The sequence below is a fragment of the Leptopilina boulardi genome, unplaced genomic scaffold (assembly GCF_019393585.1).
Source record: "Leptopilina boulardi isolate dan_hultmark-lab unplaced genomic scaffold, ZJU_Lbou_2.1 LbouV2_328, whole genome shotgun sequence".
Taxonomy (NCBI): domain Eukaryota; kingdom Metazoa; phylum Arthropoda; class Insecta; order Hymenoptera; family Figitidae; genus Leptopilina; species Leptopilina boulardi.
The window spans coordinates 687,251-705,162 of record NW_026137894.1 but is presented as its reverse complement, the minus strand read 5'-3'; the positions used below and the strand labels follow the sequence as shown (position 1 = coordinate 705,162).

The 17,912-nt window shown below is 21.6% G+C and overlaps 1 protein-coding gene across 2 annotated transcripts in view; it reads right to left on the bottom strand.

Annotated features, from left to right (window-relative positions):
* Positions 1–1,832: 1,832 nt before the first annotated feature.
* The window catches only part of LOC127285051 (ornithine decarboxylase 1-like), a 30,534-nt gene continuing 14,454 nt past the window's right edge, over positions 1,833–17,912 (bottom strand). The window contains exons 1-8 of one of the 2 annotated variants that reach the window (XM_051310848.1): positions 15,089–15,363; positions 13,292–13,466; positions 10,561–10,893; positions 9,342–9,515; positions 7,199–7,538; positions 6,452–6,666; positions 6,140–6,348; positions 1,833–2,943 (exon numbers count right to left, since the gene is read on the bottom strand). In XM_051310848.1, coding sequence (XP_051166805.1) covers positions 2,730–2,943; positions 6,140–6,348; positions 6,452–6,666; positions 7,199–7,538; positions 9,342–9,515; positions 10,561–10,824 — 1,416 coding nt within the window. In that variant the 5' untranslated portion in view covers positions 10,825–10,893; positions 13,292–13,466; positions 15,089–15,363 and the 3' untranslated portion in view covers positions 1,833–2,729. Of the gene's footprint in view, positions 2,944–6,139; positions 6,349–6,451; positions 6,667–7,198; positions 7,539–9,341; positions 9,516–10,560; positions 10,894–13,291; positions 13,467–15,088; positions 15,364–17,912 lie in introns of those variants that run through there. The other variant, XM_051310849.1, reaches the window with a different exon arrangement.

The following is a 17,912-nucleotide window of genomic DNA, read 5'->3' as shown; positions in this document are numbered from 1 at the left end:
ATTGTCAACCCTAAACAGTCTTAATTTCGAAAAGTTAAAATTTCAGCACTCCCCTTAATATAAATTGGAATCAATTAAAAATTGTATAAAATAATTGAAGAAAAACAAAATTCACTTTTCTCAAATGATAATGCAAACTTTTTCCTTTTTTTCTTTTTTTAATATATTAAAAAAAGTGATTTTCTCATCTCACATAATTTTTTTATTCCATGTTCCTCATTTATATAGGTATGTACAATCAATTATTATAAAATAAATATACACATTGATTATAAATTATATCAATCAGTGTGAGATTTACTTAAGATCTTCGATATACTCAATGCAAATACGAAAATGGAGTACATTAAATACGTGTAAATTTTTGTCATATCTTATCACAATAACGTTTCTGATAATAAAATATTACTTCCCTGTCGTTATCTTTCTCTCAGAAAATGACGACTCATTAGAACTAATCTAATAATTAAAAAAAATTGAAATAATTTGCAAATATTATCAGTATGATTTTATAAATTCAATATCTTTAATTTGCACGCGCGGAAATTTTGAATTGCGTCATTATTCGTAGAAAATTTAAATTTTTTTATGCGCTGAACACGAATCTGAAAGCAGAATTTAGTTCTTCACGCGTCATAATTTTTTTCTTCTAATCTTTCTAAAAATATGACAAAATTTTATATGTAGTAGAGGAATTTTTTTTTTTTTTTAAATTGATAAATTAACATGAAATTATATTTCTATAGGGTCTTTTGGGGACATTTTGAATTTTGAAAATCTGATACTCCAAAAACTCCCGAGTAACAAAAAAACAAAAAAAAAATAATTTTTTTAAATTCGAATTTTTTTAAAGATACAAAATTTACTTAACAAAACATTTTTTTTTACAAAATATAATTTTATTTTTAAAAATAATTTTACCTATATACATTTTTTCAAAAATATTCAACATTAAAATTTTAAAGAAATATTTATAAATTATGCATTAGATTTAATATTTCAGTAATTGATTTAAAAAACGCATATATTAAGCCAAATTGAAAATATTTGAATATTTTATTTTTGTATAGTTTTCTAATATTAAAATATAAAATTATGTATAAAATATGTATTTTTTGTCAACTTGTTTCAAGAATAAATTTATTTATTTTTTTCACTAATAAAGAAAAACAATTTTAAAAATAAATTATTTAAAAATGTATGTACATTGAAAGTATAAAAATAAAATTGTACGTGTAATTTTAATGTTTGAAAAATTTCTAAATTTTAAAAAAAGTCATGCGTGAATTAACATCATCTAGGGAAAAAAAAAAATATATCATTTCACTCTTTTCCATTTAAGTATTTGCACTTTCTTGTCGCTGAGACGCATGATTGCGCCTTTCAAATTTAGAACACCAGTTGTTGCACAAACGCTAAAAAAATAAATTTATCAGTTCTGCTTCTTGATTGTAATCATTGATGATGACAATTTTCTCTGATATCAAAATTTCCGATTGTATTACATAAATAAAATGTTAAATAGACTTGAAAACTTGGAAAGCTGAAATAATTTGCACAATCAGTATAATCACTGAATCATCACAATCGCGACTTATATCATTATAATTGCATCGATATATTATATATATATTTTTAAAAAGTCCCTATTTATTTAATTTTATAAAGAGAGAAAAGAAAAAAGATAATTTTAAAATAACTGAAAAAATAATTTACAAAATTCATAATTTTACTTATTTATCATTGCACTGGTAGAAATTTAAATTATTTTAAGTAAATAAAAAAATGTTTACTAAAAATATTTTGGGAAAATAAATAATTTTAGAAGAAAATTTTTTGTTTGTACATTTGGAGATCAAATTTATTGATTTAATGCAATTCATTACACAAATGTTACAATTATTAATTAACAGTTATAGCAGACATATATATATATATATATTTATTTATTTATAATACAATCAAGGTAATAATTTAAAATTAACGACTAAAAATCTAATTATCTTTTTTGTTTATATATGACAGCTGCCTCAATGCCTTAAGGGTTTCCTAGTATTTCTACAGAGTCGAACCATTTATACTATATGTATAGAATTTAGAAACATTTACTATTTGTGCATTTCTTTTTTGTTTTTCAAGCGAATACTTGAAATTTTTCCTTCTACAATTACTTTAAAATCAACTATTATTTTAAAATACAATAATAAACTTGTAATATGATCCCTATAAAAATAAATTAATCGAACAAAAAGAAAATTCTTCTCCTCCCCCAAAATATTTTACCAAAAATCATTAGCGACAATATAAAATAATTTATAATAAACAAAAAATTACATAATAAAAGGCCTGCTATTGATTTTAAAATAAGCAATTCAACATTTTAAATATTAAAACAAAAAAAAAATTCAACTACAAAAAAACTATTTTCTTTTCAACATTATTTAAGCGATAAATTCATGTCATCAATATGGAATCTTTATAATCATTTTTTTTTAAATAAAATTTGATCTGAAATAAAATTAATTCGAGACTCACTACTTTCGAGACAAAATTAAAAAAAGTTTTTCTTTTTGAATGTAGAATTTTTCACATTTCATCATTTTTTAAAAGAAAAATCTTTCTAAATTTCTATCAATCATAATTTTTGTTTCACATAGTCAATAAAGAGAGAGATTGAGAGAGAAAAAAAGAAAAAAATTATTTGTCAAATTAAAAATATTGTCAAATTGCTATTGCAATGGATCAACTTCAACGTAATCATAAATGAAAGACGAAGTATTTGAAGAATCAATTAGAATATTATTTGATGAAATGTCAACTTTAGCATTTGCCCATGTTACCATGTCACTTCCTCCAATATCGAGGCCATAATTCAAATTTTCCGGTACATTACCCATCACAAAATGTTCCTCAGTTATTGGTAAATTATTCTTTAAACCACGCCTGAAAAATAAAATTGAATTTTTGCATTAAACATTGCATTTCAAATGAAAGGAATTTTTAATTTCATTAAAATAAAAATTCTTTCATTATAAAAATTGATTTGACGATTTGGTTCAATTTCAAATTTAGTTCAATAAAAAATCGTCAAAAAAAAAAAAAATGTTTTGTCAAATAATAATTCAAGAATAATAAATAAAAATTCTCGTAAAATTTGTCGAATTAAAATTTGTTCAAAGGCAAAATTTGTTCACAAGAAAATTTCAAGAAATAATTCCTTTAAATGCAAATTTTCTGTAAATTAAAGTTTGGACAAATGTAAAAGAAAAAATCTATCAAATAATAATTTGAACAAAAGAAAATTTGTCGAGGATTAAAATTTGATTCAATGTAAATTCTTTTCAAAGAAAATGTAAAGAAAATTTTTATCAAATAACAATTTAGTTAAATGTAAATTTGGTTAAACTAAAATTTATTTAAATGGAAATTTGGTTCAATTAAAGCTGGTTTGAAAAAATTTTTCGTTAAATTAAAAATCGGTTAAATGACTGTTTTTATGAAATGCAATTTTGGTTAATAAATAATTTTTCAAAAGAAAGTTTCGTCATATAAAAATTTGGTTAATGAAAACACTGTCCGACAAAAATGATTTTTTTTTCTGCCCCTCGGATAATTCCGGTCACTTTCGATAGATTTTTACACGCTGATTACGAATCTGCAAATAAAAATGCTCTAGCACGTCCAGTTTCTGAGAAAATTAGTGTTAAAAAGTCGAAAATGCGTGTTTTTGGCCATATTTGAATTTGAATAAAATAAAAACAAGAGGTGCTAGAATCTTGTTCTTGGGTTCAAATGAAAGCTTGAAACTTAAACAACAATTCCATGAAGGGAAAAATTAAAGGCATAATGATAAGGCTGTTAAAACTTATTTTTTCATTTGCGATTAATTTTGTCATTTTTCATATTCAACGAACACTGTATATAACCCTAACATTTTGAAACAAGTGACAAGCAAGTGAATGAAACATCATTCGAATTTGAAAATTTTTCAGTTGACTTTCAGGTTACTTATTATCTAATTAATTTTCTATTAACTATTTTCGTCAATCGTGACGAGTATAAACACACAAACTTTAATAAATAATAAATAATTATCACAAATAACAAAATTTCACAATACACCTAAAAAAGTTTATATAATTAACATAAAGTTAACATAAGTTTCATTTAACATAAAATACACAAATACAATATTTAAAATTCTATACGATAGATAAAAAATTTCAAAATATATCTTAAAAAATTTTCAAAAGATGTCTTTGAATTTTTAATATTCATATTTTTAAAATTCACACTTTAAAGATATTATTATTTAAAATCAGTTTAATTTTGTTAATTTTGCAATTTTTTTCTGGTTTTAATTTTCAAAGTTTGTGTATTTAAATTTTTAATTTATTCGTTATTTACAATTGTAAATTTACAATTAAAATTATTATTGTCTGAAAAAACATTTATAAAATTTAGAAAGACGAGAAAAGTTTGTCTACATTTGGATTGCTAAATAAACCTCATTTAGCCATATTTCCATTTATTTATTGCTCTTTGTAATCTTCATTTATATATCTGAATTTTCAAATAAATGAAATTAAAATAAAAATATATCCGAAAAATAAAATTAATTAAAATTTTTGATTAACAAAAACATTTTTTATAAAATTTTTAAATTTTTATTTAAATATTAATTTAACCTATATGTAATAATTGAAAGTTAATTATTTATTACTGTATTTTGTTAATAAAAACAATTCGGCCCAGCGTTCTGCAGAAGTCTTCAAAAAACTGTATAGTGAACATTATCTTATTTAAATATGGTTTAAAGAAGGTAAGTTTAAAAATTAATAGATAATAAGTAACCTGAAAGTCACGTGAAAAATTTTCAAATTCGAATGATGTTTCATTCACTTGTTTGTCACTTGTTTTAAACTATTAAGGTTATACACGGTGTTCGTTGATTATGAAAAATGACAAAATTAATCGCAAATGAAAAAATAAGTTTTAACAGCCTTATCATTATGCCTTTAATTTTTCCCTTCATGGAATTGTTGTTTAAGTTTCAAGCTTTCATTTGAACCCAAGAACAAGATTCTAGCACCTCTTGTTTTTATTTTATTCAAATTCAAATATGGCCAAAAACACGCATTTTCGACTTTTTAACACTAATTTTCTCAGAAACTGGACGTACTAGAGCATTTTTATTTGCAGATTCGTAATCAGCGTGTAAAAATCTATCGAAAGTGACCGGAATTATCCGAGGGGCAAAATCATTGTCGGACAGTGAAATATATATAACAGTTAAATTTGGTTCAATAAGAAATAGATCAAAAAATTTTTTTTGTCAACTAACTATTTAAGAAATAATAAATAAAAATTCACGTAAATGCAAAATTTGTCAAATTAAATTTCGTTCTAAAGAAAAAACTTTTGTAAAATAATAATTCGATCAACTGAAAATTTCATGGAATTAAAATTTATTCAAAGGCAAAATTTATCAAATAAAAATTCGTTCAAATGAAAAATTTCATCGAACAACAATTCATTTAAATGAAAAGTTTTTTCCAAAGAAAATTAAATTCAATTAAATAAAAATTTGTCTATGATTAAAAATTTCATTCAATAAATATTCGTTCATGAAAAATCTAAAAGAAAATGTAAAAGAAAATTCTATCAAATAAAAATTGGATAAAATGAAAATTTTGTTAAATTGAAATTAGTTTAAATGTAAATTTGTCTCAATAAAAACTTAGTAAAATAAAATGTTGTCAATTTAAAATTCGTTTAAATGTCTGTTTTTGTGAAATGCAATTTTGATTAAAGAAATAATAATTCTTTCAAAAGAAAATTTCGTCATGTGAAAATTCGGTTAATGAAAATATGAATAAAATTTGAATTTGGTTCAATAAAAATAATGTTCAAAAAAAGATTTTTTTTTGTCAAATAATTATTTAAGAATAATAAATAAAAATTCTCATAAATGAAAAATTTGTCCTGAAAGAAATTATTTTGAATAATGATTCGATGAAATGAAAATTTGATCAAAGCCAAAATTTGCCAAATGAATCATTTTTTTGTTTGAAAATTTGCATAAAACTGTTTTTTTTTTTTTTTTTATATAATAAATTTCAATAATTTTTCAACTTACCAGATATGATTTTCAGCAATTATATGAACTTTCGGAACGGGAAATCCATTGAAAGTTGAAGCCACTGGCAAAGTGTAAGCACCCATATTTTCAAAAATAAACCAATCACCAAGTTCCATTTCATGTAGAAGTACATGTTCGACAACTTGATCTAATCCATCGCAAGTCGGTCCCCAAATGCTAGACGGTATCATTTTTCCCGATCCATTCTAAAATAAAAAATATAATTGTTATTTGTTTACAAAATACGTATATTTTCTAGAAAATAATTTCAAATTAAATTAAATTAGATAATAAAGAATGAAAAAATACCTTCAGTGGCAAAGGCGTCACAGTTTGATGATCATAGAGCAAACAATTGAAAGATCCATAAACACCATCATTAATGTAATACATATTATGCGTAGTTGTATGTGGGCTTGTTTTGTCTCCTCGAACTGATCGTTTACTGTGAATGCTTGCTGCGAGTGTAAATGCAGATGCCACAAAAAATCGTCCTGGTTCAGCGATAATTTTCACGTCATCCGCTGCAATTTAATTAATTTTTTTGAAGATCAAAAAGAGATTTTTAGTGATGATTTTCAGAAAAAGAAGATAATTAATTAAAACAATGCTGAAGTTAAAAATCAACAATTTTTAAAGAATAATATATATATTTTATGAATTTTCGTCTCAAAGATATTTTTCTTGTTTTATTGATCAAAAAATTTGAAAACAATATTTTTAGATAAAAATTTTCATAATTTTCCGTCTGAAAAAAAAAATTTTGTTTTTTCTAATCGTTGGTGGATTTCAGCATCGTTAAAACAAAGAGATAATAAAATAGTAATTAAATGATTATGTTCTAAAAATCATTAGTTAGAATTTTCATTTATAAAAATTCTGTGAAGTGAATTTTCGGGTATATAAAAATTCCGCAAAATACTAATTTGAACAAATAAAAATTCGGCTCAAAAATAATTATGACAAATGAAATTCCATGAAATAAAAATTCTAATTAATAATTTTTAAAACATAATCATGCGTCCCATAAATTGTAAAGAAAAAGAAAATACTTACTATCGAAACATTCGTCTATTCCTTGATTAATGGTATCAGCCATTTTATCAATGCTACTATTCCTGTCACCTGGATATCCACCGCCAATATCAAGTAAATATGGCTTGAAACCCATATCCTTGGCAAAATCAAAAAGTTCACGAGCCAATCGAATTGCACGCAAATAAACCGGTGGATCCTGACAACCTGAGCCAACGTGAAAACTAATGCCCACAACATCTAAATCCAATGTGCGCGATAAACGAATTAAATTTGGCGCTTCAGTAACTGCATCGCAACCAAATTTAATACCCAAAGGACATAGAGCAACCTCCGCATCGCAACGAATGCGAATCACGAGCTAAAAAGAAAACATTTTTTTTTTTTTTGAAAAAACAGTCATTTATAATTAATACAATCGTTAGTTATCTTATTCGTTAAATTTTCTTCTTCTTTGGCTTTTTTTTCTAAACTTTGACTGCCTACCAAAAAAAAAAAAAAAACAATTTTTTTTTTAATTTATAAAATATAGAATGATAATAAAAAAATATCCATCAAAATGAACGATCTAAAAGAATTAAAATTATCATTGTTTTGAATGTAAATATTATTGTCTAAATGTTTTCAAATTATGGCTATAAATTTTAGTGATTATTACGTAGTATTGAAGAGATACCATCAATTTTTGAAATATATCATCAATTAAGTTCATTCGAACTATGATAATTATAATTGTACTTCACTTTAATTGTCATTAATAATCTAAAAATTAATTACTATTGAAAATTCTGTTTTTGAACTTGTTTAAACGAATTATTATTATTATTATTATTATTATTTATAAAGAAAATTTCCATTAAACTTTTTTAAAAAAAACCAAAATATTATAAATATAAAATCTTTTTTTGTACACTGAAAAGAAAATTTATTTGAATCAATAATTTCTGTATTTAAAACAAATATCATTTACTTGACTCAAATAAAAATTATTTAATAGAAATAATTATTTATTTCTTAACAGTCAAGTAACCAATTACTTGAATCAAATAAATTTTATTTGCCTTAAATTCTGAACGTTCAAATGAACAAAATCAAGTTTTTTGGTCTATAATTTTTAAAAAAATTACCACAGCAATGGATAATAGAAAAAGTACATTATTAAATATTTAATAAATTATTATTTTATTTTTGAAAACAGAAAGCAATATTTTATGAAAATTTGAAATTTAAAATCTAGTAAATAAATTTTTCGTTTATCTGAACGTTCAAAACTTGAGGACCATATAATTTTTTTTTTTCAGTGTAGTTGATATATTGCAACATTAGAATCGGACAGTTATATTTCGAATAAAGTCGTTGGGTTTTGATTAAAAAAAATTGATTATTTCCGAAATAATTCTTTTTGCTATCTAAAAAACGAAACTAATATTTTAAGAGAAATGATAAAAATTGTAACATAATTGTTTTTATTTCGTTTCATATATAGATATTATACAAAATAATTTCTGAAAGTATCAGATTCTTTTTTAAATTAGTTTGCAACGACTTTGTTCGAAATATAATGGTGTGATCTTTAAATAATGCATCTCAAAAAAAAAATATAAAACAATAATTGTTTTATAAATATCTCTGCGAGTAGTTTAGCTTTTTTGTTTTCTGGTTTAGTATCAATATCTTGATAAATAAATTTTAAGAATTCCAAAAATAAAAAGAGAATTTAAGGAAAAAATTGATAAAGAAAAAAAAATAAGTTTCATTTTTAGAGGATTAAAATGAAATTAAAAATTTTAAAAAACAAATGTTCAAAGAAATTAAAAAAGTAAAAAATTTTAAGAATTTCCAAAAAAAAATGAGAATTTGAAGTAAAAAAATGAAAAACACGAGAATTTTAAAAAATTTAAAAAAATACAATAATTAAAGAGAAAGAAAAATCGAAAATTTAATTTAATTTTGTCATTTTTTCTTTTCTTTAAACCAAAGAATTTTGAAAACAAATTTTAATCTACTGTCAAATTCAATTTTAGTGATACCAAAAATCTCCCCTTTTGTCAATTTTCTTCAAATAACATGAAATTTTAACCCATTTTTCAGCCATATAGTAAATTCACTAATATTAATTCAATTTACGATCGTTTATTATATAATAATGAGATAATTAATTTACCTTAGCTGTAGGATGAAGAGATTTGATCTTGTACAATTCACTTTCATTATCAACAGTCATAATATCAACACCAACTGACGAAGAATAACGTAGGTGAGAAGCTGGTTTAGCCGGATTAGCGAAAATAATTTTAGAGGGATTTACACCCATATTAAGAACTTTGTTTATTTCAGCCTGAAAAAAATACAAAATTTAGAAATTTTTAGTTAAAGAAAAAAAAAACAACTTCCCATAATTATTTAGTACAGTAAAACCAGCAAAAATCAGATTTCCGCCTACAACGGATATTTATTCCGGTCCCTTGGATTTAAAAAAATATAAACCTATTCGGATATATCAATATATTTCGGATAATTAATAATAATAATAATTATTATTATTTTTAATGTATTAATTTTATAATTATAATTATTATATTACTATTATAATTATTTCGCTTATATCGGATTTTTTTTTGATCCCTTCAAATCCGATAAATGTGGGTTCTACTGTACTTTAAAAAAAAGAATCTGTAGGAAAGAAAAAAAAAAAAAAAAAAGGGACGCATAATTATGTTCTAAAAATCATTAGTTAGAATTTTCATTTGACAAAATTATTTTCGAGCCGGATTTTTAATTGTTCAAATTAGTATTTTGTAGAATTTTTATCAAAACAATTTTTTATATTACAAAATTTGTATATAACCAAAAATTCACTTCACAGAATTTTTATTTGACAGAATTTTTATTTGCTCGAATTTTCATTTAACATAATAGGCATTTTAAAGAATTTTTATTGGGTAGAATTTTCTTTCAGATGAATTTTCATTTGTTCGAATTATTATTTGATATAATTTATAATTTTCCACAATTTTCACAATCGACAGAAAGATTTCGGTGCGATTTTTAAAATTAACCAATCAAAAATTATCCATAAAATTGTGATTGGTTGATTTTAAAAATCGCGCCAAAATCTTTCTGTCGATTGTTTGTTCGACCATTTGAAATTTCGGACAAATAAAAATTCTGTGAAGTGAATTTTCGGTTATAAAAAAATTCTGTAATATAGAAAATCGTTTTGATGAAAATTTTGCGCAAAATACTAATTCGAAGAAATAAAAATTCAACTCGAAAATAATTATGACAAATGAAATTCCATTAAATGAAAATTCTAATTAATGATTGTTTAGAACATAATCATGCGTCACAAAAAAAAATATATACCAAAAATGAAAACATACTTTTGAAGCACAATCGAAGCCAGTACCAAGGGCAGCAAGAACTTCCAAAACAGTGACATTATCGTTACACTTGACAGCATAATAGGGTTCGACACGAGGTAATTTTTCTTTCCAAATTTGATGTTTGCGAACAATATCGCCAACGTCAAAAATGTAGAAAGCTTCTTCTTGAACGCCGCTGTTGGCGATTTTTTTAATGACACTCAATACATTTGAGGAATTGTCCAGCACATGAATGCGCTCATCCAAATTTGTTACCTTCATGATGATAAAACGCTTTTTGGGGGGATTGATTATAATTAAAATAAAACTCTATAGAAGCTAGTCAGCAATCTGCAAATTAAAATTAATAACAATTTATTATTATTATTATTATTATTATTTTAACGTAAACATTTTTTTTTAATTTGAAACACAAAATTTTCCAAATACATTCTCTAAAAGTATAAAAAGTTCTTGGACAAATTTTCAAAATCAAAATTTCTTCCAAAACGTTTGTCTTATAGTTTTTTGAAAAATTTGTATGTTCAAATTTCATAAAATTCAATAAAAAAAAAAATTAAATCAAAAAATAATATAACAAAAAAAAATAATAAATAATAATAATAATAATTTAAATGACAAATACAAATACAAAATATTTTTAAGGAAAAAAAATTAAAGTACAAAAAATAAATAAATAAAACTGTTCAATTGTTTTCATAAAGGAATTGTTTTATTGCAATAAAATGAAATTATTGACCAGGAAAAGAAAAAGAAGTGAATTTTATAAAATATCTAACTTCCTCAAGTACTCATTAAATTTACAAATTATACTTTGAAAAAATTTATATAATAGTGCATTTAATTAATATTGCGATCAATTCTATAAAATAATGGCATTAAACGCATTGTAAATCGAAATAAAACTCCATTTTCTCATAAATTAAAAAAATATTTTTTTTTTAAATTGAAGTTACTTATATAAAATGAAATAAAAAAAAAATTAATTGGCTTCGAAATTGTGTTCCAAAGAATTGAAAATGTTTTTTATATTTTTTAAAATAATTATCATTTCTATTTGAAATTCAATAAATATTTGTAAACAAAAGAACTTTAAAAATTGTTCTCATTATTACTTCATTTTTCATTAACAATAAAATTCAATTATATTATATAAAAAATTACAATTGTTTTTTAAAATTCAATTTTTAATTCAATTAGGTATTTAAAAATTCATTTTCTGTAAAATACAATTATTTGGCAATTAATTTATTTTTACATTCAATTATTTATCAAATTAAGTTATTTTCTAAATAAAATTATTTGAAAAATTTAATTATTAATAGAAAATTTGATTGTGTTAAAAAATTCGATTTAAGGAGGAATCGGACGAACAGCAAAAATATAAAATTAGTTTATCAAATTTTAGTGTTTTAAAGTAAAAAAAAAAAAAAAAAAATTATGATTTTAGAATGAACAATTTTATTTTTAATATTTCAAGTCATTTAAAAGATTCATTTGGATTGAAAAATTCTGACAGTAGGAAACAGTTGCTAAATTTTAGATTATGTTATCTGAATCGTTTCCTATTCTAAGAAAATTGTAATTTTTATTCAAATTTTAATGGTATAACAATATTAAAAATTAAATTATCTTCACTTGCACTGTAATAATTTACAAGTCTAAATTATTATTTTATTTTAAAATTCGAAAATATAAAGTTAAACCAAGTTTTGTTATGATTGTTTATCAGATTCTATTTTTTTTTTGAAAATTCATTTTTTCTAAATTCAATTAATTTACAATTTAAATTATTTTTAAAAATTAAAAATTTTCTAATTCAATTTTTTTTTTTTTGTAAACTCATTTTCAAAATCGATTATTTTATAAATTCAATCCCTATTTTTATTGCTTAATTTTGAAAAAAAAATTGAAAAAATTTCAGTATTGTGATTTTGAGAGACGTATGAATAAGCTCCAAAATTTATTAGTTAGATTTTTCATTTGATAGAATTTCACTTCCTAGAATTTTTACTTCTTCAAATTATTGTTTAACAAAAATTATTATTCCATTTAACCGAATTTTTATATTATCTAACCAATTATAATTTCATTGATAATTTTTGGTTCGTTAATTTTTAAATTAAAGCCCTAATTTTTCTGCCAAATACATAATTGAAAAAAAATTTTGTAAAATAAAAATTTGGTTTTTAAAAAATTCTGTCAAATTCAAACAAATAAAAATTCGTCTAGAAAAAAATTCTTTCTGTAAAATAAAAATTCTTTTAAATGACTATTCTGTATAATTTTTTCAGCAAATAATAATTCTGTCAAATTCAAATTCGATGAAAAATAAAAATTTTGTAAAATGAAAATTCGTTTAAGTAACAATTTTGTAATACAGAAATTCGGATAAATGGAATCTCTGTTGAATAATAAATTGAAGAAATGAAATGAAATTCTGTCAAATGAAAAATTTAAGAAATTAATTTTAGAACTTATTCATGCATCTCCGTTTTGATTATGCGAGAACAGTTTAAAATTCTTTATGAAAAAAAATATATCTCTCTAGTGTATGAAACATAAAAAAAGTAGAGAATTAAAATTTAAAAAATAGAATTTTTAATTTAACTTTTTAAATAATTGGATTTTAAATTGTTAATGAATTATAACAAAATCATCAGTTCAGAAATGAAAATAAAAAAAATTTTTAAAAAGGGCGATTTTTTTTTTATAAAACAATACTTACGAGGCAGCTGTCAGTGAGAATTGTGAGAGTCGTGGGGAGGCGAGCTAAAACAAAGAATCAGTTGGGGATGCTAGCAAAGCCAAGGAGGCTCTGCGTTCAAAGACAACTTCCAGTTGTCGCTATTAACCAAAGATCCTACAACAGACTGGTCTACCAGCCTATCGCAGATAGAACCCTGAAATGCAAAAAAAAAAGAAATTACAATAAAAAAATTTATCCAATTACAATATTTAGATACAATTATATCAAATATTTATTTACAAAAAAAATCTTTGAAAAATTTCCTTAAGGAAAAAAATACAATTTTCCCTATTTTTTTTTGTTTGTTTTAAATCACATTTTAACATTAATTTATAACAAATTGTTGTCATTTTTGGCATGCCTTATCAATTCTTATTACATTTGCACTGATAATGTTGAGTGCAGACTGTTTGGTGCCAATGGAAATTAATTAATAATCTCTTGACTAACAAACTAAGTTGCAATGCAGTAATAAATCAAAATTACTATATTTAAAAATCATTTCTTATGAGTTGAGCTAAATAAATCATAATCTAACTTTGTTAATAATAATCTCAACGTCATTTAGTATTTCAAAATTCGATGTTCAAAAACCAAAATTCCATTGTTGGTTCTAAAATTTTTATTTTTAAGTATTACATTTTTTTTTTTTTTGATTTATATATAAAATAAAATTTTCCCGAAACAATTTTGTGAGCCAATTTCATTGCAGTTATAGAAAAAAATAACAAATATCACCTTTTCTTATTATTTTTAATTAAATTTTAGAAACTTCAAATCAAATATTTTTTTTTATATAAAATTAAATTTTTGTTTTTAAAATTCACTTCAAACTTTATCTTATATTTTTAAATTTATAATTTCTTATATGTTTAAAACTTAATAATTGTAAATTATTATTTTAAAGAAAAATTTAGTTTTTAACATTTAAAATGCATTATCCTTCTTACATATTAAAATTCTTAACAAATTTTTTTAAATTTATAATTTATTAAATATTTTTTATTTTTTTATCAAAAAAAAAAAAAATTATCAATTTTTTCTAGTTATCTTTCAGGTTTTATATTTTAATGACGTTTAATAAGTTTTTGATAAATCAGGTTTTGTCCGTACTAATCAAAAGGAATTTATTATTATCATTAAAAAAAAAATTTGTTCGAAATAAAGTACATAAAATATATTAAAACTTTTATATATCAATAATTAACTATTATTTTAATAAATATTTTATTATTATAAATAATTAATATAAAAAAATATTATGATAATATTTATAATTAATAATAATAATTATTATTGTTATTAAATAATAAATTAAAGTTTTTAAATTTTTAAAATTTATGTTATATAAATATAATGTTAAAAAACTTTTATCAATTGTATTAATTTTTTATTATTTTTACAAAACCAAATTAAAAAGATAAATAAAAATTTTATTATCATTAAAATTAATTATTATTGAAATATATTGTTTACAAATATTCCAAAAATTACAAATAAAATATAAATTTAAAAAATGTTGAAAAAAACGAAAAATGCAATAAAATTATTCATTATTCAATAATTAAACGAACAATTAATTTTCAAAATTTAGTTATAGTTATAATTTTTTTTTAATTTCAAATGTGAAGGCCAAAAAAAATTATAAACTAAAAAATTTCACAACTCGAAAAAAAAATTCTACACACTTTTTTCGAAAAAATTAATTTTTGGTCCATCGGATTAAAAAAAAAAAAAAAAAACTCACGAAAAAAGAAAAAGAACCAAAAAATGTACCTTATTAATGGACGGAATTCTCGTGCTGTCTTTATCACTCATACATTAAATTCAACACTAACAAAAACACTTTTTCCTCTTTGGGAAGATTTTGCGAAAAAAATTAATTTTTTTTCTCTTTATAAATTTTTAAATGAAAAAAAAAAGAAAAAATAGAAAAGAAACGAAAACGAAAAATATCACAAAATAGGAAGAAAAATGAAAAAACTCGTTTTTAATCAAGAGAGGTCTTGATTCTCGCAAAGATTGTTCGCTTCTGCTTTAAAAGTAACTATTTAAGGCACTATTTATATGTGAGTGATAAGTATTATCAGTCGACTTTCTTTCGCCCCAAGTCTATACTTTGCAGAACGAGTCTTATCTAGTTAAACGAAGAGAGATATTCTGATATTTTGCCCCTAACGCAGATTTTGTTTACTTGTAAATCTATTAACAATCTCATGACAATATTATCTTTACCCCCAGCAAATGATAAAAGCAATATTCTTGTCATTTTATTGTTTATTTTTGTCCACAATACAAAGCGCAAAAAAAAATTGCTTTCACACATCTCTCGATGAAATGTTTCATCATTTTTTTATTTATTTTTTTGTTGTATTAAATATCAAAATTTAATGATTTTAATTAAAAAATTTTCGTTTTTAAAACAAATTTAATGGAAATTTAATAATTTACTATTTTTTTATTTGTTTTTAAGTGTAAATGGACATTTATATAAAGAAAATGTTTTGAATTATTTATTTACATAAATTTATTTGTACATACAAATAAAACTTACATTTTTTAAAAATTAATAAATAAAAATTCTATTATCAATGATAAAATTTTACTAAATCATTTTTATAATTATTTGTAAAAATGGAGATATTTTTCAAAAAGTAGTTCAACTTTTTAAAATATTAAATGTTTGCTAAATTATTCATTAAATTTAAAATTTGCTTTTTACTTTTAATGAACTAGCAGTACAATTTTAATTTCAAAAAACGGACAATAAAAAATAAGTTTCGTTTTAAATTGGCACAAAAACTTAAATTTTCATGAAAAATTAAAATTGTTCTTTCAAATACAAAATTAATTTATTTATTTAATTCTAAAGTAAAGACCAATTCGTACAAAGTACTTTTATTAAATTATTAAAAAATTCCCAAGTCTAGTAAACAAAAGTTATTTTCTTTTTCAGAAAAATTTTTAAAAATGAACAATCTCATTATATAAAAGTACAAAAAAAAAACAACAACAAGGAAGTATAAATCCAAATATTTTTTATTTCTTTTTTATACTTTTCAGATTTGATAAAATTTATTGTAAAAAAATTAGTCATTTTATATTTCTCAAGATCTTGTAATTAATTGTAATAAAAAAAAATTTTTTAATAATTCAAAATAATTTTTTTTTAATTATAAAAATTATTTAAATACAAAAATATACAAAAATATTTCTATCCACACACGTTTACAAAATTATTATAAACTTTTACAATTAGCAGCATTTTCTAATGAATTTTTTTCATAAAAATTTTCTAAAACGGAAAAATGTTTGAATTTAATTAAAAAAAGAAAAAAAAAATTTTTCGCAAGAACGTCACTTGTTGATTGTGATAGCTGACAATTTTTAAACAAAGCATCGAATCTGATTGGTTCGATAATCCAGGCATTCTATAACCAACGGTTCTAGCCTTATCCGACGAAACCAGTTTCGTCGCAAAAATGGGAAAATCATCATTTTACTGGAAAAGAACAGAGATGATATGAAAAACAAATGACGACGTTTAATGTCAACAATAGAATTAAGAAAGCGGAACTGTTCCTTGAGGAAACTTAACGTTTATATAAATTATGGTTGATCTATTTCTTTCCTATATTATTTTTTTTTACTGATGCATTTTAATATTATTTTCCAAAAAGTACTGACAATTATTGTCCAATAATAATTAATATAAATTATATGAAAAAGCAATTTATTTCTCAAAAAAAATATTATTGGTTTAAATAAATTTTTTTTTTTAAATAAAAATTTTATTTAAAACAAATAAATAGTTGTTTTTTTAACTCTAAGACAAATATTTTTTTATTTTATTCAAATAAATTATGTATTTGGTTTTAATAAAAAAAAATATAGTTGAACTCAATTAATTGTCAATTTTTCCCTATCAAATAAATTATTTTTTTAGATTAAATTTAAAAAATAATTTAAATTTTCCTTAAAGTTTACTGTACTTTTTCATAGGTAAATTTTTATACGAAATAAGAATAGAAAATATACTTAAAAGTTTTTTTTTAATAAAATATTTATTTATTTGAATTAAAAAAATTTTTATTTGAATAAAAAAATATTTCTTTGAATCAACAGAATTTTTTTTTATTTTGAATGAATGAATGAAATATTTGCTTGATTTGAAAACAATTTTTTAATTAGAAAAAAAAACCCAAATTTAAATGTTTTAAAGAAAAAATAAAAAGAATTTTTTTCTCCCCCTTCTAATAAATAAAAAACACTTTAAATCTCATTGATTTCAACCATTTGCGAATCGGAAATTTCCTGTTAGAAAAGTAACTGTCAAATCCTTACAAAATCGATTACAATGAATCAATCTTTTGTTCTTTGAGTGATGCCATTTTCCATTGGAAGTTTCCATGTTGATACAACATTTTACACTGTTATATAGCTTTATAATTATTGTTCTCTCTGTTTGCAATTGAATTTAATTTATAATTATTTTTGAGATCACAAACAGATAACTACTATTGGCAATTATGTAATAATTTTCAAAAAAAAATTTCAAATATTTTTCTCTTTTTCCTCAGTAAAATACTAAAAACATAAA